The sequence below is a fragment of the Streptopelia decaocto genome (genome assembly GCF_964273445.1).
Source record: "Streptopelia decaocto genome assembly, chromosome: 11".
NCBI lineage: Eukaryota > Metazoa > Chordata > Aves > Columbiformes > Columbidae > Streptopelia > Streptopelia decaocto.
The window spans coordinates 14,102,331-14,125,641 of record NC_138666.1 but is presented as its reverse complement, the minus strand read 5'-3'; the positions used below and the strand labels follow the sequence as shown (position 1 = coordinate 14,125,641).

At 38.4% G+C, this 23,311-nt stretch overlaps 1 protein-coding gene across 1 annotated transcript in view; it reads right to left on the bottom strand.

The window, feature by feature from the left end:
* ZNF536 (zinc finger protein 536) overlaps positions 1 to 23,030 on the bottom strand; it is a gene marked incomplete at its 3' end in the record, with an annotated part of 182,786 nt that extends 159,756 nt beyond the window's left edge. The window contains exon 1 of the mRNA XM_082062540.1: positions 20,859 to 23,030. Within this exon, the coding sequence (XP_081918666.1) occupies positions 20,859 to 23,028 (2,170 nt within the window). The 5' untranslated portion in view covers positions 23,029 to 23,030. The remainder of the gene's footprint in view (positions 1 to 20,858) is intronic.
* Positions 23,031 to 23,311: the final 281 nt, after the last annotated feature.

Below are 23,311 nucleotides of genomic sequence, written 5' to 3'. Positions count from 1 at the left end.
AAGTTTTTTAGTTTTATTCTCTTTCCTTGGAGATTAAATGAATATATTCTGCCAATTAACAACTGATTTTTATCTCTGTGATCCAGTTCCTCCTGGATGTTAGCAGGAATTGGTCAAATTGATGCTCTGCAACCAGTCAGCCAGCTGGCAGTGATCCTATACAAGATGAAAGAGTATTTTATGTTCCCTTGGATGGCTAGAAGAGCAAGTGATCTGGAGGTGACATGAGGCAGTTGAAGTGCTATTCACTATTTGGTTTTTACAATTGTTAAAGTCCTCTCCAAAATGTACAGCATCCTACGTGGAAATAAACTTATCACCAGCGACTACAAGACATCTACCCTCTACTTAATGGAAACCTGAAAAGTGTTTTAGTTGTTTGGGAGATGGCTTATGGTAATACATCAGTCAAATTAAAATAGTTCTAGGATAGAGTCTGAGTTGAACAACTAGTACCGCCTTAGTCATCATAGCTTAGCAGCCGCTACTTATTAAAGCTGCCTGGTTAAAAACTCACTCTATTTTCTATTGTAATTGCATCTGTTTCAATGTACTGGAAATTTGCTGTTGTGTGACAGAAAAAAAAAAAAAAAGTTATCTTAGCCAGTCCAAGAAGAATAATGCAAATATGGAGTTAACCTACTTGATAGCTGAGACAATAATACTTTTACTTTGGACCTACTCATGATGAATAGTGGCTGCAGAAAGATCTGCAAATTTCTAAAAAAAGAACTATAGAATCCAACTACAGAATCTCAGTATAGCCTAACATATAAATCACTAGACTGAAACTCAGGAGATGCTCCACTGACTCTTCCATTGGAATACTGACTGACCTCACGAAAATTCTTTTGCCTTTTTTGACTCAGTTTTGCAACATATAGAATGGAATCAGGAATATTTTACCTCTTCTCAATTATTTTGAGATTCATCAACAAAAAATGTTGTGTAAAAGCTAGCTGTTTATGTATTAAACATGAAGGAAGCTGACCAAATGATGCTGGTTAAGTATTTTTATTTTATTTATAGTTGAAACAATGTGTTACTATAAACAGATCTGTACATCCTGGGATAAAATACAGATCTCTATAGAAAACATCAAAGAAGAAGGCAAAAATAGATTCCGTCAAAAACAAGGGAGCACCCTGTGGTGAGAAGTGGACAACATCTACGAAGAAGCATGTAGATAAATCTTTGAAGCTTATGAATCCATACTAGCCCAGAGACTAGCCCAGAGACTTCATCTTCTAAAAGCAGAGACAGCAAAGTACCTGACACACTCTGTTAGTAGAATAAAGATGCATCGACTTCTAATGTCTGAGTTTATACAGGTATTATAGCATTTGTGCAATTAATTAAATTTATCAAGACTAGTTGTACTTACTGTACTTATCATATGCAGTCCTTATTCATAAAGCCTAAGGCTTGATCACAGAATTAGTTAATACTTCTCCCAAGACTAACTACCAGGAAAGACCTCCTGCCCAAAGGCTCCCTCAGCAATAGGACATGTGATCAACTTCATAGCAGATGCGGTTTTACCAGTATACTAGGGACAAAAATATATTTAAAAAAAAAATAGTTATGAATCAACAGAGGAAGAGATCTCAATCAGGAGACAGAACATTCACACAGACAGCAATAGGTAGCATAAGTAGTACACAGACCTTCAAACATAAGTAACAATAAGGTACTAAAAAATGAAAGTAAGAACAAAGATCTTCTCAAAGAAGATCTCCTGAAGTCCACTCCCAAACAAATGAGACTGCAGGAATCACTAATATAATACAGAATATTCCACCTAAAATTCATGGTTTGAGGCTGATTATACGTGGCAGAAGACAGCCACTACTACCTGAGAGCTGGTAGGTATATAGAAAGCACTAGCTTGAGTGGAGTGGAGTTACCATCTCTGTACTACCTCTGCTGTGGCAACAAATAAAAGGCTACAAACTCAATGGCTTTCAATCCAACATCTCTCTTCAGTACTAAAATAATTAAGGGAAACAAACAAGCAAGAGAGAAAAGTACCAATGGTTTTAGACTCTATTTATTCACTCCCCACCCCAAATAATGATTATAACTGGCAACTACCAGCAGGGTCACAAGAGGCCAGTATAACCAAACCACAACCCACTGGCACTCTATGTTCTATCCCAAGAACAACCTTGGATCCTAAGTGAATCAGGAATTTTTCAACCGCGGGCTTGAGGTTTTGGAAAATTTTACATCATTGAAAATATAAGTTTCTCACTGGAACTTGAAGCTCCCAGTGAAGCTTTCCTTGAATCCAGTATGATACTGGAAAGCATGTCTGAGAAGATCTAAGCATTCCAGACAAAACATCTGATCAGGACATAAGAAGTTGTTGTCATTACGCAGAGTCAACTGGAAACAGATATTGAACAGATTTCTTCAACCATTGCAAGGCATAGGGTGATTGCTGAATATCATATAGTATTATAAGTAAATAGTAAAAGAACTAAGAAAATCTCCTGAAGGGACACTTCCAGATTTGAAACCGAAAACATGGAAGACAGGAGAGGCATAAACAGTGCTTCCTTCTGAGAGTGCAAGCAGTGAGTGACAGCAAGACAGACACCAGGCAGAATGCAGGTTCGTTTCTTCTGAGATTTAAAACCACACAGTTTTCAGTTAACTCTGGCAATGAAGTCATCAATGAAACCGTATTAAATGTGGAGTGCATGATCAAAGACTCCCAGCATCTCAGAAATAAACAGATTTAGGAGGTTAATGCTCACCAAAGCTTAAACTCTGTAAACCCTGGTAACCTCTGTTAACCAGTTAAACTCTGTTAACTCTGGTTAAGGGCTTGCAAGACAAGGTCAATATAGATCAGAGCACAGTCTGAGCTATTAAGTCTCTGAGGCCCAAAAGAAAAGGATATGAGGTTTTGTTTGAAAGTTAAAACAGGTAGAGCAAGGGGGTTGAACTCATTTTCACCGGGGGCCACATCGGCCTTTTGGTTGCCTTCAAAAGGCCGAATGTAATTTTAGGACTGTATAAAAGTAACTACTCCTTATACAGTACTAAAATTACATTCGGCCCTTTGAAGGCAATCACAAGGCTGATGTGGCCCCCAGTGAAAATGACTTTGCCACCCTGATGCAGAGGAATACTTTTTTAATCCAATTGTTCTAGCCAGTAGTTTGAGATTGTTGTTGACATAGATGGCCAAAAGAACTCCAATAACCTTAAAGAGGAGTTCATTAAAAATCTTTGTCATGAGGTACTAAGGCAGGAGAAACAAAAGCTGTTGGTTTGTCTGATTTCTTACTTCTTTGAGACAATTCTCAAAGTTTTACAGCTAAGTACTACCACAGATTTTTGCTAGACATCATATATTTCTGATAGGAGTCACAGTGCAGGGAACCTAAGTGTAAACAGTGTTCAGTACAGTATGCTTAGATCTGCTTGTCTCCTCTGCTCCAGGCTAGCAGATTGCTATAAAGCAATCATAACGTTCAGCATCCTTAAATGTAAATGTGTTCTAGTGAAGAATGAGAGGTGGTATGACAGAGCTGAGGCTTCAAGGACCAAGCTGTTTAGACTGTGATTATGGGTAGATAGCAGTGAAGCAAACATTATGCACATTGATGTCTCCTGAACATTTCATGTACTATAAGATAAATGGGACACACCCGATTGGTAGCTTTTCATCTAGTTGGAGATGACTACACTGTATTGCCATTTTGTTTGTCTGTTTTCCTCTCGTAGTTTAAGTTTAGAGTTACCATATTCCAGACCCACAAAATACATAAAGGCAGTCCCTCAATTATATCAATTTAATGGGAAGACTCACCCTGTAGACTGTTGCTTACCATTCCAGGTATAGTCTTTTACATTCTTGACTAATATTATTGTATGTGGGCTCTACTTAAAATACTCCACTTAAGTTACATAATTTAATTTTAGGCTCATTCACTCACCTCATTGCTTTTTGAGTATTTTCACCATTGCATTATTAAATCCTGTAATAATATAATACTATTTAAGGTATTCTCATCATATGCACGGTAGTCATTTGCAACAGAACACTCATCCCCTAGAGCTGTTATTCCAGGGAAAATAAGAAGTAGGGGTAAAAAAGCTTCCTTAATTTTTCCAGCTCTTTATTCCCTTGCTTACTCATGAAGGAAAAAAAAAAAAATAACCACATCGAGACTAACAAAGCTGTCATATTGGGTTAAAAGACAGAAGGGCAGATTCTGCCATGGGGGTATGCACAGATCTAGAACCTGCAGATACATAACCATACACTTGAAATGAGTAGTGAAAAGACAATGCCGAAATGAAGTATGGCTTTTTCCATTCCATATCTCTTACTACAGAACAGTCCTTCTGTGTATGGCATTCTCTTGTTCCCTGAGAAACTGTATTTACAAAATGTTCCCAACTGCACAATAAATTTCTCAGAAAAATGTATATATTCCAAATTTTTTAAATCTATTTCTTAAGCAAAATAATTCCTAATGAACTGTGGAACAAAAAGATCTAAAAATAGTTTTTTGTGAATAAATTAATGTAATTTTACATTAACATATATTTTTTTTTAAATATTAGTGAGTAAAGGAAGGAATATTCCTACTCTTAATTTTATTTGGTACCATGATAAAGTACAAGCACTGGAGAGTGGTAATCACAAGAATCATTTTAACCACACACTATAATATGCTGGAAGTGACTTACAATGGAATCATTACGCAAAGTCTATTATATTTGTCAAAGCCTTTTAAGTAACAGCAATGGAAACAGTGAGAATAGCAGAAACATGGGATATCAGATGAAGAAAGAATCATATTCTATGGAAAAATATTTGCCCACCTTTTTTTGAATCCTCTCATGATACTTTTAATTATAGTGCTTCTATAAGGAAACAAATAACAATTGTATTGATTATATGGGTCGATACTTATTTTTTAAAAGATAGCACCTCACCATATGAAATTACAAACTTGTAAGACAGTGCAGAACCATGTAAGTGGCTATTCTTAGAAAATAAGATTCTTATCTGATCAAACATTTCTTAGTACCTTATAAAGTACAAGTCAAAGGACATTAAGAATCACAAAAGAGAGACTATTTAAAATACAGAAGACCTAACCACTCATCTGGATTATACTATCCAGTATCATTAACCAAATGGAAAAAGCATGTCTATTTTTTAAATAACATTAGTACACAGTGATTTTTTATGGCATCAACCAGAAAAACTATTCTGGCTTACCAATCACAGTTCTTTCTATCTCAGCTTCATATCTCTGCAAACTGGTACCCCACCACAGTGTCATCGGAAACACTCATCCAAGTGATCAGAACCTGTGCAAAAATGTCTTAACAGGACGGTATCTCAGTATCTCTAGCTTACCAGTGTTTACCATAAACAAATACACAGGACACAAATAGTACTGTGAGCAGGAAATCAGGGATATGAAATATCTTTGAGATCTATGCATTATAGACATTTAGAAGAACTGGGTATCGTGCTTTCTGGATTTTTTTTTTTTTTAGTATATTACAAGGAGAACTAAATGAATCATATTCATAAAACCTTTGGAAATACAATAGGGTTCTTGTAGTATTGTGATAAGCAGTATGAATAGGGTTACAATCTGCCTCAGTTTAAACCTTTTAAGTCATGCCCCCAATCCCAGATACACAGGTGTGTGCCCACCATCTCCATTTTATTACAGCCATTAGTCTCCCACACAGTATATTTCAAGCCACTACATGGACTACCAAAGGAGTCATATGCACACATGAAATGGCAGAAAAAGTTTAAAAAGGGGGCACACTAAACTTTAAAAGTCAAGTTCCCAAAAACTCATCATCCATAGCAATTTCTAGAATAAAGACTCACTAAAGCCACACACATATTAGTCCCTCACTTCTCCCCTAACACTCACCTGCACTCAAAAAAGTTAGGTTTTTTTTGTTTTTGTTCTTTTAAGGCAAAAATCTTTTCCCATACTTAATTCTATGTTTCTTGTTCAATTTAAAATAACAGTGAAATCAAAATTTTTCTTAATGAGAAAAATACTGTATATACACGCTACAAACATCAACAGCTACTAAAGATACCTGCTAGATTTCATGGCCCGGTGGTCTGATCCAGAATACTAATTTGTATCATGTACAATGTAAGCAAACTGAAACTGCATTGTAGAAATCTGAAATGCCATCTCAACAATTCTTAATTTACCTTTTAGGACCTAAAGTAGGGGCTCAGATCTGCACTCCATGCTCATATCATCTTTTGGGTACGGCAGACTCCAGTCATGGAAACTCCACTGAGACAGAATTAAGCATTTCTGTACTTAATATAAAATAATGTGAATTATATATATCTGATCTTTTTTACACCTTATATCTGGTACTCTTGAAAAGCTATGTCAAAATTTGCATTCAAGATGCTGACCAATAATGTGCGTTTTAACTCACTGTGGCAAATAAAACTTAGTGCCATATGGCTGATTAGAGATATTCTCTCTCTTTTTCGTCTCCTCTAAACAGCTGGGTGAGTAACAACAAGGAAAAGACAGTCAGCAGCTGCACACTGTTATCATTACTTTGATACTGCTTGAAGGAATCTAAGCCTTCCACAGGTATGCACCTGAGATTAGAGGCAAAGAATTTTCCTCTCTAAATATGAGAGGAAACAGCTATGGGAGTTATAATTATGTTTTACAGGTGTCATCAGAACAATGCTTCCAAATTTTACCCAGAACAAACATACTCTTTTTCTATTTTGTGATCAAATTTCTCAAAGGTCTTTGGGGAAAAGATATTATTGTACAAAGGCAACAACAGTGAGTAAATAAGTATAAAGGCAAACACTTCTACTGCAGACTTTCCAACTTTATCTATTTCACCCCTGCAACTTTAGTAGTTATCCAATAGGATCTGCAAACAGAGCATTAACCGTTCGAGCTCTGTGTTTGATTACTGTGTACCAGGGATTCCCAAGCTGGAATCTCACTGCACCACCACAGCTGGCAGAGCCCTTGGTGGTAATCGGAGGAGAATTAAAGGGCCACCTGGCTCTGGCTCCTCATAAGTCAAAAAGTATTTGGAAAGGGTAACAGCTGGAGGAACTTCACTGCATATTACCATCCATGTAACCAGTGTTTTAGTGGCCACAGGAATGCCTGATCTGGAAGAGTGTCAACTGCAGCTGGGGCTAAGTGGGAAGAGGGAATCTGAAGCAACAGGTAGAACATGCGAGGAAGACTACGGACACCCCTCTGGGCCACACAGCTCTTGTCCTTGCCTCACTTCCACTGTCCCATTGAAGGGGAATGTAATTCATACTTCTGAAGGGAAACCTATTTTAAGTCTTTCATTGCTGCTTTATTATCAGTAAACAAACAAACAAACCAAACAAAAAAAAACCCACAAAAACAAACAAACAAACAAAAACAACACAGACAAAACACACAACACAAGCTACAGTGATCATTAAGTGGTTTCTGAGACAACTGCAGCCATGTCAGGTCCTCTCTCTGTGAGGTATTCTTCTTCCTTCTACATCAAATAAGTGCATGGGAGGAATATTTCACAGAACAGTACAATTAAAGAGAACAATACAAGAAAAGTAAAATTTTAGCTTCATGGTCAAACATTAAGATTTTTCTCAACCAGTCATCATATTAAAACTCACCACCAGAGCTATCCACCCAGGGACAGGAATAATAATTCTGAAAGTTTATAGTAAATGCCTTGTAAACTAGCACAAATTAAGGGAAGACTTGCACAAATTTCACAAACAACTATATTGTGAGCTTTTCTTGTGGAACTCATGAATACGAAAAATAAAATCTATTGAGTATATAAGGTTTTCAACTAATCAGAGAAGGACAATTACAGTGCAGCACTATCGTATCTTTGTGAACATCAAAGGTCTTTTTCTATGCACACACATACATTTTCAAGACAGAAACTACCCTTTCATTGTTGGAAAGCACCTAGAAATCTCTGGACACTACCAGCAGCTGTGTTATTTTTCTTTAAGTTGAAATTATTGTACATGGCTATCGTTGCTAGGTAGGACTTGGCTTCCAGCATTGTAACAGTGATGGCTGAAGTCTGAGCTGGACTAAGAAACAAGCAAAAATTCAGAGGTGAAAATTACCTCTGTGGGGGTGGTTTGTATTTGTTAATGCCTTTTTAAAATTATCTTGGATATTTGCTTGAGCAAAGTACTGCCAGTCTCTGCTCTCCAGGCATCTTAACACTTGTGCTCTTGTTGCTTTCAAGTTCAGTGTCACCAAGATACTTTCAGGCAACAGATCATCTAATGAAGAACAATATGATGTCAGTGTGTAATGACTTTTTGAGAAAAAGAGTGATGTTAGTCAGCTATACAAAGAGACAGTCTCACTTTCTTCTCAGATAAACAACTTGGTAATGAAAGATTGTTTAGAGGTAAAGAACGACTGAAGGAAACTTAAAGGGCCACAGCAACTAGGTTGTTAAAAAAACTGAAACACCTATATTTTAAATATTAATAACAGGCAAAGCCACTGATTTTGTTCCTATTGACGGGAAATTAAAAAATAAACATAAGAATTAAGATGACGATTTTAAAAAAGTTATCCAGTGACAAACACTGAAGAAAGGAGTATCTCTCAAAACACAACATTTACAGAAGGAGCAGTAAAAATTATCAGTATGCTTATATTTGGCTCCAAATCACTGTACTAAACTACACTTGATGTAACTGATTAAAATATAGTAGATGGTAGTGGTATATCAGAATTTGGCTTTATGAATGCAGCATTAGAAGTTTCAAACTGAGAATGCTACAAGCACGTACCTTAATACTTATGCAACACACAGCAGTCCTGCAGTGTCAGGAAGGCTTGAAGTGTATTTGCATTATATTTCTTCCTACACTTTAAGTCCACTACACTGCTGAACAGTGTTAAACATCTGTACTGTAAATGCAAATCAGGCTCAAATCCCTGAAAATCTGTGTATTTTTTAATTCACTAATGCCACCAGCATTCAGCACGCAGCGAAAAGATGGTCATTACAGAAAGATGCCACGGGCCATTTTTAAATAGAATCAATTTACATTCACCAGAATCTTATTGCCAGTCTTGGTTTTGTTTTTTAATAGTGCTAAACAGTCACTTGGGAAAGGCTGTTATGTACAAACAGTGCACACACAAGCTTAATACTTCAGCAACTTCAGACAGAAGTGTAAAATGCAAGCTGGAGTCCAAAGGCAAGGAGGTAGAGCTCTAGCAAATCTGATGCAAAGCCAAATCTGTCTTTTGTCTGTACAATTTGGAATATTTGAAAGGGAAGCAAACATGCCAGCAAACATTGCCTGTTACTTGTCTCAAAGGAAGTTCTGAATTTTGTTGACCCACCCAGACACAGATAATCAAAAGCAAGACCTTATAAACCAAGTAATTCAGGGTAGGTCATCTATTTCTACATCGCCCTGCATACAGGATGCACTCAGCTTATCAGCAGAATGTACTATAAATGGTAAGAGTCTAAGAAAATAGTAGATGGGATTTTTATGTCAGCAAAAACTATTTCTAATGCTACTTCTGGGCACTCTCTCTTTCAGAATGCAACGGAGTGGACAGCTTTTGTGGTTTCCTATCCATCTGAAGCATGATGCCTCTTTCCTGGTGTACAATTTGCAAGGTTTGAAGAGAAGTGACATTATTGCTTTTGGCACTGTCACAGGCAGACAAACCTGGTTAGCTCCATGCTAACTGCCTGCTGAGTTTGATCACTACGTGAGATGGGGTCACACCAACAAAATACCAACCACGAACCTGGACAACTCCTAGTTCACATTCCTGCCCTTCTAATTTATACTTCCAAAGATGATATTAACTGGTATTAGAACAGAGAATGACTCTATTCTTCACAGCTATGCTACTACTATATCTTTAGCCTTTACAAAAATAGAATAAAAAGTGAACTATAAAGATAGATAACAAAATAAAATGCATAAAAGAAACACCTAAATAATAACTGTTACATGCTCAACAGCTCACTCATCCTTCCACAGTATAAATATCACTGATGTTCATATTATCTCTTAGAGAAAGAGTCCACTTGTCCCACAATTTTTTCATGCAGGAGTCAGATTAGAAGGATACTCACTTTCTGATGGTATTTTGAAAGTAAAACACATTATGCCTTCAAGATCTTGTGTACAGTTACAACCTATTTCCTTTAATCCTTGATCTTCAATATGGTTCCACATGTGCAGCTGAGAACCAGATTTATGCATTCAATTAAATATAGTTTTAAAGATATAAGCAAAGAAGCTGCTTTCTGTACATAATATAAGGAAAATACATAAAATAATCAGCTCACATGTGGGTGTTGTTTTTTTTCCATTAAAGAATTAGAATTTTTTTTAATTGATCTGATGTCTTTCACATTGTTTCTATTACACCACCTACTCATCAGTGACCGTTTTGAAAATTACCGAATAGAAATCAGTGTATGAAATGATCACTGCTAAAGAGTCTACCCTACCTAATTTTTTAAAAACTGACCTTTTGTATATTTATTTTCAATACATTAATCTTTATTTTCTTTTTGGCTTGTCTCCTATGAACCTTTCTGCAAACACAGCAACAATGAAAACACACAGTTTTGAAACGCTGCCTTCTATGCTTGCCAACCTCTACTCTACAATTTAAGAAAGCCCTTTGCTACTTAACGTCTGGTATTTTCTTTGGCCAAGGAATCTTTTGAAATTCTGACTAGAGCTGTGAAAACCCAGATGATGAACATGAACAGTAGTGCAGTGTGTCAAGGATCTAACTTCAAAAAACTTACCATGTTTTCTGGGCTCACTAGCCTATCAAGTTAAATTGAAGTCAGCAGTGCTTTTTAAATACATGTCCAGAAGTCAAAATAAAATAAAAAATAAAGCAGCTTAATCAATCTGATTTTTTTTCAACAGAAAGTATAGGAGCTTAATGCCAATCAAGGGCAGGAAATAACTAAAAGCCCAGTAAGACAACATCACTGCATAAGGACACACTCACCCACCTTCTAACTGACCATACAGCTGGACATCCTTCTTTCACTGTAAAAAACTACACTTTGCTATATGCAGTTCTGCTCAAGTTTTGCTGATAAAAGTTCATTTGATATACCTTTGTGGAGAAATAAAATAAAAACAGTGCCGTACACACTCGGATTCTCCATTGCCTTGCACAGTCATTTATATTTTTGCAAAACACATGTAAACTAGCACAAAGTGCTACTATTCTAAGGTGTCTTTATTTCCCACCCACTGTGCAGAGGTGTAAATGATGACACACTGTGCATGGGAGTAGTGAATCAGGCCCCACATTGTCTGAAGATATATTAGCACGGGTGCCTATGAAAGGAAAAGCAAGGACACTAAAACCACTGAGGAAAAGAACAATAATGTTTTTCATTGACAATGCTATACATGTTCTTAGTAATGAGTCTCTCTCAACTCACTCTCAGTAAAGCAATTGGCATGTTCTTTAGATAGAGCAACAGTACAAATACAGCTGTTTATATCTGACACACAAGCGTTTGATTTTGGACTTGCTGAATGTTCAGATAGTTGATGAGATCACTTCAGTGTTGCTGCACATAAAAAAACCAAGGTATCTGCAGCATGCCTAATTCTGATATTTATCACTTTCCTCAATAGACTGAGAACCTACATGAGGGTCACTACTTTGCATCTTTTCTTGCCCTAAGATATGTTTGCAAAAAAATTGCTATTCACCATAGGGGAGCTGTGAGGAGAAAGCCTGGGAATTGATGGGCATCAATTGTACCCACAGCTGTGAGTTCTTCAGTTCTGGCTGCTGCAAACGTAGTTTCAGGTCTTTTTACAGTTCTTTCAGTGCAAAAGAAATGGGGACTATTCCTTGGTGTTATTGCGGCAGTGTCACTGGCTTCAGTTTCTCTCCCCATGTTCAGAGAGCTACTGAACGTCCCACCCATAGAAGACTGAATGCAGAGTGAGAGGGGCAGTGCAACCCTACCAGCAGACATTCTCTTCAGTATAGTCGAGCTTTAATATAAAAGGTAGCGCATATGAGGGTTTGGTAGATGAGTAACAAACATGGATTCCCTTACACAATAGTTAATTTTCATACCTTTCTTTTGGCTGCAAATCACAGCTAATGCGTGTTATCGCCTTGCCCAAGTTGTACACCCCTGTCCGTTCAGTATCAATGAAAGGGAGTCTGGTTTTCATTGCAAAGTGTCAGTATGTTCAACAATAGGACTTAAAAGAAATAGCCAAAGAAACAGTCATGTAAAGCACTTTGTATTTGTCCTCTACTACTGCTTGACCTTTTCTGTAATGTCCACTTTCCTTACCCCTCTTTCAAAGAAAGTTCATTATAATTATACTACAGTGGTCACCATCACAAAGTCAATGTTTACATATAGTTACTAGATAGTAACATCTGAGCAACCACAGTATTATTTCTACACAGAATAGGAAATAACTGTGGTGACCCTGATACCATTGTGTGGTAAATGTGGTTGCATGTTGACTTAAGGTTCTTCACTATACTGGCATCATAATTATTTTATGAAAACAAATAAAATTATAGAATAATAGAATACTTGATCGACAAACTCCTCCCCTTCAGAAGTCATTGCCTACTTTTTCAGTAGCAGAATAACATGGAAAATATTAATCATAACAGATATCTACTTGATCAAAGATATGTGCAGACATATAAAACCGCCCCTCTATGTCCATGAGATTAAAATAAAGGCACTGGAATACACAAAAGAACAGTAAATGTCAACTTGCACTCCTGTAATTTTTCCTTTTTACATATATGGCATTCTTTCATGCCCATCTATTTCCAGTTAATAAAAAAAAATCAAAGATGTTCTGTTCTTTCCTTGAATTCTCTCCAAATGATTAAAAATGTCTGCTTTTCTTTTATTCACAGAAATCTTTGAATCACCTTTTAGTCTCAGTCAGATCATACCTGGTACCTCATAAGTGTCCCAGAAAAGTGTGAAGTATTTATGAGCGATGCCTAAAACATTTCAGAAAGTCTTTTCAGATTTACTTCAGTCCCCCTCTGAATAGTTTTGTTACATCATTAAAAGAGAAAATTATGCAGTCTTTGATAAATAGACTACTCCCTTACCTAGGTGTTAGATAAGATGTGATTAGATCAGTTTTCAATTATATTAGCCCATGATATATGTGGTAAGGCATTCCTAAAAACCTAATGAAAGGGACACCTAAATTAAGAAACATGAGGAAAACACAGCTAGAACTCAGGACAGAAATGAGCAGGAATCACAGCTGACAGAAGTACGATTATATAATTTCCACTTACAGCTACCCTTATAAAGCACATTTGAAAAATAAGTAGCGGTAACTCTACTGTACATTTTGTAATTTTTCTAACTTGGCAAGATCCTAACATTAACACTGGAGTATCTTTGTTGCTCCAGGAAGATCACAGATGAACTCAAAAACCCAGATGTGGTCCAGAAGTCCAATCCCTACTTCTGCCTCCTACTTTTTAGTTTAGTATTTAAACAAGGTCCGAAGTATGGCTATTCCACTATGCCCTCTCAAGTCTCTGTTCATGCTATGTGACAATGAAAGTTTAAGGTGCAAAAAATCTGGAATGAAGTGGAAAATAGTCTAGGAATACTGAGTGTGGTTTACAGTGGAAGGAAAAGGAGTGTTATTTAGGGATTAATACTGCCATCGAGGGAGCGACAGAGAGAAGGATGGAAGGAGCCTGCCGGGGCTGTGCCCAAGCCCAGCTGGGGGCCTCGTAAGATCCCACCACAGCTTCTTTCCATCCAGCAAGCATGCCATGCCTCCCTTCCCACCTTCCCTGGGGCATGGGAGGCAGGTGGGAAGGCTCTGAGACCTGTCCCCGGGGGGTCAGAGACCCTACCAGGACCCACACCTACAAATGCCCAATTTTGGCTGCCTTCATCAGTTGGACCTGCAGTATCTGAGGCATTTTGGTTCTTCAGGGACTTAGGCTGTCCATGACTGAGCTCCTAGGAATGTCACATTCCACACCGCGTGATCACGGTGCACAAACAGAAAATATCACACTGGTATTTCAGCCTATTCTTGGACCTCTGCCTAATGTTTCCTTCCCCCTCTTCTTCCCCCTCACTTTTGATAATACTCACTTCTATGCTAGCCTGTGAAACTGCAGCCAAGCTTCTGGGTTTCATTTGGACCCCAAAGTAACTGTCTAATAAATTTTGAGACTGTCTAAACTGCTAGCCTAGGCAGTAAGATCTTTGACAGTACAAGCAGGAAACCCCCATCTTTAAATAAGAAAGAAGAGCATTAAGCTGCTGCAGTCAACTAGGTCAAGCCATGACTAGAGAAGATGCCACAAGCTCAGAATGGCTTTGGTGGGACAAGGATGAAGTGAACACAGTTGGCAACAGTGTTAGTCAAAGACTTCTTTTGCCGAAGTGATTCAGGACTTCAGGATCACAAATCGCATCCCTTAGCCTCCCAGAAAAAGTCAGTGTTTCTCAGACATGTTGACCTTCTTCCAGGACTTGTGGGCTTGTACTCTAACTTGGGGTGTGATACTGGGGCACCAAGGCAGGCTCAGGAAAGACAGTGACATTTGGATTTCAGGTTTCCTCACACTGTGTTAGATCACACTGTAATAATTTAACAGTGCCCCTATAACCTGTGAGAGTGGCCCCACCAAATGCCAAGAAACAAGCTGTAAACGACACTGGAATACAACAGAAATACACGGGGGTTCAATATACCAGAGACCAGTGAAACAGAGAAGAAGAACTGGATGAAGTTCGCATCTGGGGTCTCACCTACGCCGAACCTCTAAATTCATTAATTTATAAATTAAAACAAACATCCCTTCAATGCAGTTGAGAGCTGTCCTGATATATCATCTCATGGCATCATTTACAATCATATATACCTAGAGACAGACAGGCAGACACACAAATCTGAGGGCTAAACACAAAACTGGGATTTAGTCTTTTTTCCCAGCAACTAAAAATATGTTTTTCTTGTGATCACATTCTCAGTACTAATAGGCCATGTTACTTGAACATGCCATGAGAGGCGGAAAAGAGAATCAGTCTGTGGAATCAGTCTGTGGCCTTTCCCTTCATGACAGGACTTAGACATCTGCCTTGCACAAAATTCACTGTGTCCCCCTCCAGAGGTCATAAAGCGCGTGTTGTGCAAAGACATGAAAGGGAGGTGTTTTCTTATTTTTCTAGTAGCCCTTTTGCAGCTGCTACTCATAATGGAACATATCCTGACAGCAGCAATCTCGAGTCTAATTCTATTATTTCACTAGTGTTAGTGGAATTGATCCCAGATTTATAGTAATGCACCTATAAATAAAACCTAGCCTTTCAAACATCATTAATTAACATTATAACGTCAAAACATTACCAAAGATACTTAGCTATAGTGTTTCTACTTGTAAAATAAGCCTCTTAAAGTTGCTTTTTATGTCTTGAAGTAAAAGGAAATGAGTCTGCAATTAAGCCAGTGTGAAGAAGGAAAAGAAGGAAAAATAATAAAAAATAAATAAATGAAAAAAAAGCACACACCAGAGATTTGGGGCCACAGTGATGATCCCCACAAGTAAACTCTGACCTTTCAACAGAGATGGCAATTTAGGCATTATGTAAGAGTAAAAGCTGACTCTTTGCCAGGTTATTAGTATAGGCCTGCACCCGCAGCAGATTTGCTGTAAGTACTTTCCCAAATGTCTAGATGTACACAGCTTTAATACACACAACTCAAGCTTCTGTAAATCTCTTACAAACATGGAGCAGCATGTACAGTATTCCATATCAGGGATTGAAAGGCTGCATATGGTGCTCAGTTATAACAGCTGAGCTTTAAAAAAGTGCAGCTTTGCATCTTGTTGAACCTGATACCAAATGAGGCCAACAAAGACAAAAAGAAAAAAGCGCGGGGGGGGAAGGAAAGGAAAAAAAAAGAAGAAAAGCAGAAAGAGAAAATGCCTATATTAAACAGAATTTCTACAATAAAAGTTCTGTTTGCCATCCTCCGTGACTGAAAACTTGCCAAAGCAGTGCTTGCAATGCTTGCTGCCTGCAATTCTCAAGCTCAATATTTGCAATTGTTTCATAAGGTAAAATATCTTCAGCTGGGGGAAGAGAAAAATAAAGCATTTCCCCTACCTACCCCCATATTCTTGCTTGGCAGAGCAAAGCGAAGCAAAACATTATACCTGCTCAAGGAAACCTTGAGGTACTGGGCTAGTTCAAGTCCTGCATTTAGGACTGAGTACAGACAGAAATTGTGTTTTTCTGTTGTTTCCTCAGTCATCCCATTTGAAAGACTAAACCGATCCTTGAGGCAGGAAAAAAGGCCGGAAGGAATCAGGAAGCCGGGCTGGAAAGCAGCTTTCCCTCGAAACACCTAGAAACTTTTACTTTCTCTTTCCTCAGACGCTAATGACTTTCTGCAGCTTCTCCGCCAACTTCCCACTCCTCCCTTCCCAGCCCCCTGTTGCTGCAGCCATCCCACAGCTCCAGTATAAAGTTTGGCTTTTGCAGCATGAAGCAGCTGGGCCAAGCTACCAGGGAATGATAATGACCTCAGAAATCTGCTGTTAGCTCGACAACAATAGGGTGCTCAGTCTAGTGGAAAATTGTGTTCATCAGCTAACTCTGCTCAGTTACTAATTGACATTGCCAAATATTTTAAGAACAATTGGAATGCACAAGCAAAAAAATGAAGATCTTAATCCTCAGACTTAAATTTTTTTGCCTGTTTTGTTCACATTGAACAGTTGATGACTATCACTGAAAAGAGAAAGAAAGAAAAAGAAGGGAAGAGAAAGAAAATGAACGAAAGAAAAAGAGAGAGAAGAAGAATGAAAGGAAGAAAGAAAAAGACAGATAAAGAAAAAAGAGTATCATATCACTGTCTTTGCTATGCCTGTGCAATGATGCCTAGTACAAAAGCTTTTTATGTGTTCTGTCAAAGGACATAAATATGGGCTGAAACTCTGTGTTTAATAATGAAAGTTCTTCTACAAAAAAAAAAATCTCATTTTAACCCCCTCAAAAGATGTCTGAAAGATTCCAAAACAGCTGATCAAACAAACTATGCCAAAGTCAATATTAAATGTTGCATACAAGAATAAGGGTTTATATTTAACAGTATTTTATTTTCTTTTTTTAATCCCTGTGCTTTCCATTGATCATGTAACTTGGCCTACTTTATTTAATGAACTGGAGGGTCAGTGCATTCAATTACCCCTTTCATACTATCAAGACTTCAATTATCCCCACACCAAAATTATAGGAAAATGCAGAAGGTACTGCCCTGCTGGATATAATGAACAGTATCATTTCTTACTACATTAAGTTTTAATTATTCCATGCATTAATTCCTAAGCAAAACCTGTATAAATACAACTTTTGTTTAAAATAAGAGGTCTCGAAATAAGACTGGACATCCAGCCCTGCTTTGCTGCGTTTCGGCTGCGATGCTGCAAAATTAATTTCAGCAGCACGCTTGCATTTAGACACGAATCATCCAGATAGCATCTCCACGCACACAGCCCCGTCTGCATATGGAAGAGTATGTGCAGGCACATATTTTTTACAGCAGTTTCCCTTTGTATTGTATGTGGAGACAGAAATGACATTTATTTGACTCTCTCATAATTTCACACAAAAGTAAACAAAAAACAAGATAAAACAATGAAAAACACAGGGAAATGATCTGTGTGACTAGTTTCCTTCATTTCTGTTAGAAAATATGACCTCTCAATTTGTCAAAGGTCCTAGTTTTAGCAGTTGATCTTAAGCTTAGTTCTCAGCAGTTTGGAGAGCTAAAGAACAAACACATTTTCTGGTTCACTGGAGTCATTTTCACATGTTCACTGATTCAAACATTCTTTTACTCACATAACAAACAGCTGCATACCACATTAGCCCAGCCAGTGACAGTCACACATCTCTGCAATAACTGTTTGATTGCAAACTTGACCCTTTCTTTTTCTCAGCCTGAGCTAGACATTTTTAAACAGGCACTCCATTCCCAATCCTCCTTTGCAAAGAATTACATCAGATAACAAAGACTTCTCTGCCACTCATTGTAAGCCTTCTTCTGGAGATCTGTTCTAAGAGGCACTGTGTAAAAAGGTTTTTATGATGAATTCAGAACTACTATCATGTTAAGAGCACCAATTTATAAAGAAGAATTCATTGGTTAAGATCTGAAAAAATAGTTTCTCAGGCCCTACTGACCCAGTTTTCAACAAAAAAAGAATCAAGTGATGCAAATTAAGTTTTGAGACATTGTTATGCAGTCTGAGAAATTTGTAAAACTGTGTTTTGCAGTAATTTCTTAATAGAAGATTCAATGACTACTTAATTCTCCCATACAAAAAAAAAATCTGATTTCTTTATATTACTCAGGTTTATTTTTCACAGGTAGTGATAAAATACACACTTCATAATGATGAAAAGTTCCAACAGCAATGTGGCAATAAAATCTAATTTTAAAGTACTAAAGAATACTTAGATTTTGTTCTAGTAAAATGCGACACTCTCCTCTTTTCATCTGATTAAGGAGTTATAAAAATGTGCACACTTTCCATGATAGGATGTACAACAATGAGACCCTTCCCAGATTTACTAGTAACTGACTAAAGGAAACAGTCAGATATTACTATAAAAGGTCTGGTTTTCTTCAGTAAAAAAGAACATGCTTCTATCATCTGTTACTGTGCATATTTTGCATTCATTTTATATGCTTCCATATAAATGCATCAGGTGCGAAAATAATCAAATTAAATAAATCGGAGCTTAAGTTAAAAATAATTTTAAATTAGTGGCCAGAGAGAGCACACCACTGCAGTGTTATGTTTTGCCTCTGAAGACAGGAAAAACTTCCCACAACAATACATTTAACGAACCAGAACACTTGGAATTAAAGTTTGCAGGGCACTCAAAACACACCAACTTTCACATGCATTGTTTTGAATCCTCTTCAGTCTCTATCAGTTCAACCTCACTCAGAGGACTCTGGGGCTCTTTTTTTCCAAACTTTTCCAGACAGCCCTGGAAGGCTTCAGGCAGAATTTGAATGATTTCGAGATCTTTGATTTCTGATCGCTCTATGGCATTGCAAAACAAAAGTGACACTTTCTATATTAAAGAGGAATGTTACACCCCACTGCCCCCCCACACCCGCCAATGTGTAGGATTTTAAAAAGTGAAAGTTAGAAAAATAATATTCTTCATCCTGACATATTTGCAATCCTCTTAAAACAATCTCAACAACTGTATATGCTATGAAATTAGCTCTCGCCTGTTACCCTTGTTCCTACATAGAATTTTCTAATGTGTCTCACCAGTAATAAATTCTAAACGAGGCTATGACTCTAAGAGTAGACAGTGTGTTTCATGGGTATTTAAACAACAGCATTAAGTACTATAGGAATCTGTGGAATGTGGAGTGCAGATTTATGTGTCTTAACAATTTCTTTACTGGTTTGTAATAATCCAGCAAACTAACACTTTATTTTTATATTAATTTGGCTTCAGGAGTAGAGTATACTGAAGCATGACAAGAACAACAAAAATAAACTGGCATATACTTAATAACTGTAACAGTGAATTGCCTCCAATACTAAAATATTTATTGAAACTGGGGTGGGGGGGAGAGGAGGGGGGTTACCAAAACTAAAAAGAATTACCCTCAACAGCCTGCTACCAGCTCTTTAACAGTGGGCAATGTAATGCCTTAAGGTACCTCAAACTGTCTTTCATTTTCTAGACTTAATGGCTGATTGCAGAAATCAATGTTGCCATTAGTAACAGAGTATTTGTTATGGCATGATTTCCTCTGTTGTTAGGTTTGCAGAATGATTACAGTATTAGTGAGGTGCTTTCTTTATAAAGGGCTGAAGATATAACTTTCAATTTACTATCCATTAGTAAGTGACTTTGGAACTATAGATGAGGCTAGAAATCTTACCTGTTATTACTTGGAGATTTTATTTCAGCAGTCATAGGCTAGTAACTTCAAAAATTGTACCAGGAAGCTCAATATTTTATAGACATCCCCAATGAAATATTATCTGCTTTACTATTTTATACACAGCAAGTTAACAGGACATACAATGCAATTAAAGTGTTTCAGTCCAATTTCTGTTTTTCTTGTACTTTCAAACAGGTGTGAATTAAGCAGAAGGCTTCATACATGTTAAAATGTGCACATAAATTAAAAGATTGTAAAAAAGTGAATAATCTGCATTTTTTAATCTGTTTTTAAGCAGTCCAGTGGCCAGGTACAAGTACATACCTCAGGTGAGTAATTGATATGGCTGTGGGAACAAGGGTTAGCCAACATGCTGTCTATTAATCCTATAACATTTCTTTGAACTATAGCTCAAAGAAGGCATCTTTCCTCACTCTTGGAGGACATGGCAAGATTGGCAAGAGGGACACAGTGAACAGAAGAGGAGGAAAAAATAAACGAACACCTTCCAAAACCTGGAGGGAGAGGCCCTGAAGTGACATTGCCATCAGTGACTGTACAGACCCTGCCACTGCTGCCAGTGGGGTGGGGAGGTGACAGCTGAAAGGCCATGAGACCTGCCCTTGAAGGGGAGAAAAGGGTGAGCCGAGAATTAACCTCAAAGGCATTGCGGGAACCGAAACACAGATGTTCTGGCATATAACACCACATCCCTGTGGACCGCTAGGAAACGACCTAACAAGAGAATGCATTAAACTACTTTGCTGCTGTGATTTCAAATATAGCTAGGAAGCTTTCAGTGCAGAAAGGGAAGAAGAAGTTATCATACCTGAAGAGGAGGGTGAGGAAGGATGGGGGCTGTCCTCCTGGGCACTTCCGGTCTGTGAGAGACCCCCACCTACTCCGCTTTCTTCAGTAATGTTAGAGGACCCTGGTGTTGTCGACCTGCTGACAGACTGAGACTCTTGATCACTTCCAGACCCACGTCGCTCATCAAGGCTACCTTGAATTATTTCATCTTCTCCTTTCCTGTCTCTTTTGTGGACCCTGGAGTGAACAACCACTTGGTGGTATGTTCTAAAAACCCTTCCACAGTCCGGGCATTCAGTTGGCTTGTCTTTTATGTTTCCATGACTTTGTAAGTTGTAATCGAGTCCTGGGTTCATACCATGCGACAAAAAATCTCTACTGCCTTCTAAAGGGTCTAGTTTGTTTGGCAAGTCTCTCTGATTGCCCATTTTAGTGCTCTGAACCAAATCAGCAGGCATTTTCTGCTTAGAGCCATCTGCTCCTACTAACACATACTCCCGCTTCTCCTTATCAAACATAACTCCAGCATTTGCCAAAGTGTCTTCATGGCTGCGCTGTATCTGCTGCTCTTTAGACAAAAAGCCATGTTCCATGGCCATTCCCCTTGCCATGAGCTGCCAGGCCTGATAGCTGTTTATTGGATCCATCTCTGCCGCCTTGGCGGCAGCTTGTAACCTTTCTATACAGCTGGATTTCAGAGGAGGTACCAGATTGAGACAGCCCAATAAAGAATGTTTATCCCCTTCAGCAATACTGTGGCCAATGCCAGAAATGGGTGAGAGGAGCTTCCCCAAGACTTCTTTCTCTTTCATGGGCATATCTCCTTTGTTATAGATTTGATTTTGTTCACTTAAACTCACTTTATCAGGAGGAAGAAACCCACTTTGCAAACATGACAGATATCTTGAATATAAGTTTGCATGAGCTTCCTGGGACATGCTGCTGATGGAGACAGGTACTTCAGGATCATTAGGAGATTTGTTCTTTACAGATAACTTATTCAGGTGAACTTTCATGTGATTTTTAAGAAACCAAGGCTCTTTGAATCGCCTCCCGCAGATCTGACAGCAGTGTTCAAAGGAATCCTTGTGCTTTCTCATGTGGCCTTTTAAGAACCAGGCTTGGCTAAACACTTGGCCACACACTTCGCAACGGAACTCGTTGGTGGCTTGCTCCCCGTTCCCATTGGAGCCCTGGCCCTGGGCTGACTCTGCAGTTATGTGAGCCTTCTCCACGTGGCTAATCAGCTCCTCCTCTTGTGAGGCAGCAAAGTCACAGAGGGTGCACTTGTAAGGCTTGTGCAGGATCCGTATGTGCCGGTCCAGCTCTTCTCGCTTCTTAAACTTGCCTTTGCAAAACGTGCATCTGAACCCAGCCGTCTGAGCAACAACTTCTTCCTGGACACTGACTGGCTTTGGAGAAGGAACAGGGTTTGAAATATCAGGTGTGCTGTGATTAGGTGGCACAGACAAGTTACAGTTTGCGAGAGGCATTGGCTGGGTGTGCTGCTGTGCTTTCACATCAGGTCGTGGCTGCAAGAGGCTGCTCTTCATCTGTTTGTCCCGAAGAATTGCTCTCTCCTCCAGCTCATGTAAAAGTCTGTTCTCTTCTCGGACTCTTCCACGACCTTTGCCAAGGTTTCCAAGCTTATGAGTACGCAGGTGTATCTTCAGGTTGCCTTTTTGAGCTGCTCTGTGGTCGCAGTACGGACACTTAAACGGTTTCTCTCCGGTATGAGTTCGCATGTGTAGCGACAGGATGCTGTTAAATCGAAAGCGTTTCCCACAGAGGGGACATGGGTACTTTCTGTTTTTCCTGGCATCATCCTCTATATCACTCATCTGAGACATAATCCCTAGGTTTTGTCCATTTAAGAACTGCTGAAGGTCCACGCGCCCATTCAAACTGGTATCAACCTCTCTGTTGAGCTGGTTTGCCAACAGTGCCATCTGACTGCTGATGGGCTGGTTTGCTATGGACATGTGGCTTTTGTCTTCTAGCGGTGCTGATGCCTTCTCCTCTGGATTCTGCCTGTTCTGGAGCTCTGGGAAGGCATGGCTGAGCTGGGAAGTGATCTGGTGCAGCTTCTGGCTCATTGAATATTGCCCATTGAGTATGGAGCTGTTGAGATGGGTGTCAGCTTCTGGCACGGCTGAAGAAACACCAAGGCACAAACTAGCTTCCTCCATCTCTGAAAATAAGAAGATATTGTAGGTTCAGACTGTGGAAGAGTTACAAGCATTGAATCACTGACGTACAATTTGCATTTTGTGTTTTACCTGCTCATAATAATGCAAAGGAATTAGTGTAAAAACAATATAAAGTATATTGAATGCCGAAAAGTGCTACACAATTTTGATCATACATGCACTTTCATCACTCTGCGTGTTTACCAAAAACCATTAATTACTATTTTAAAATATGCTACAATTTCAAAATGTAATTATTATGGAAGGGACAAAGGCTTTTACC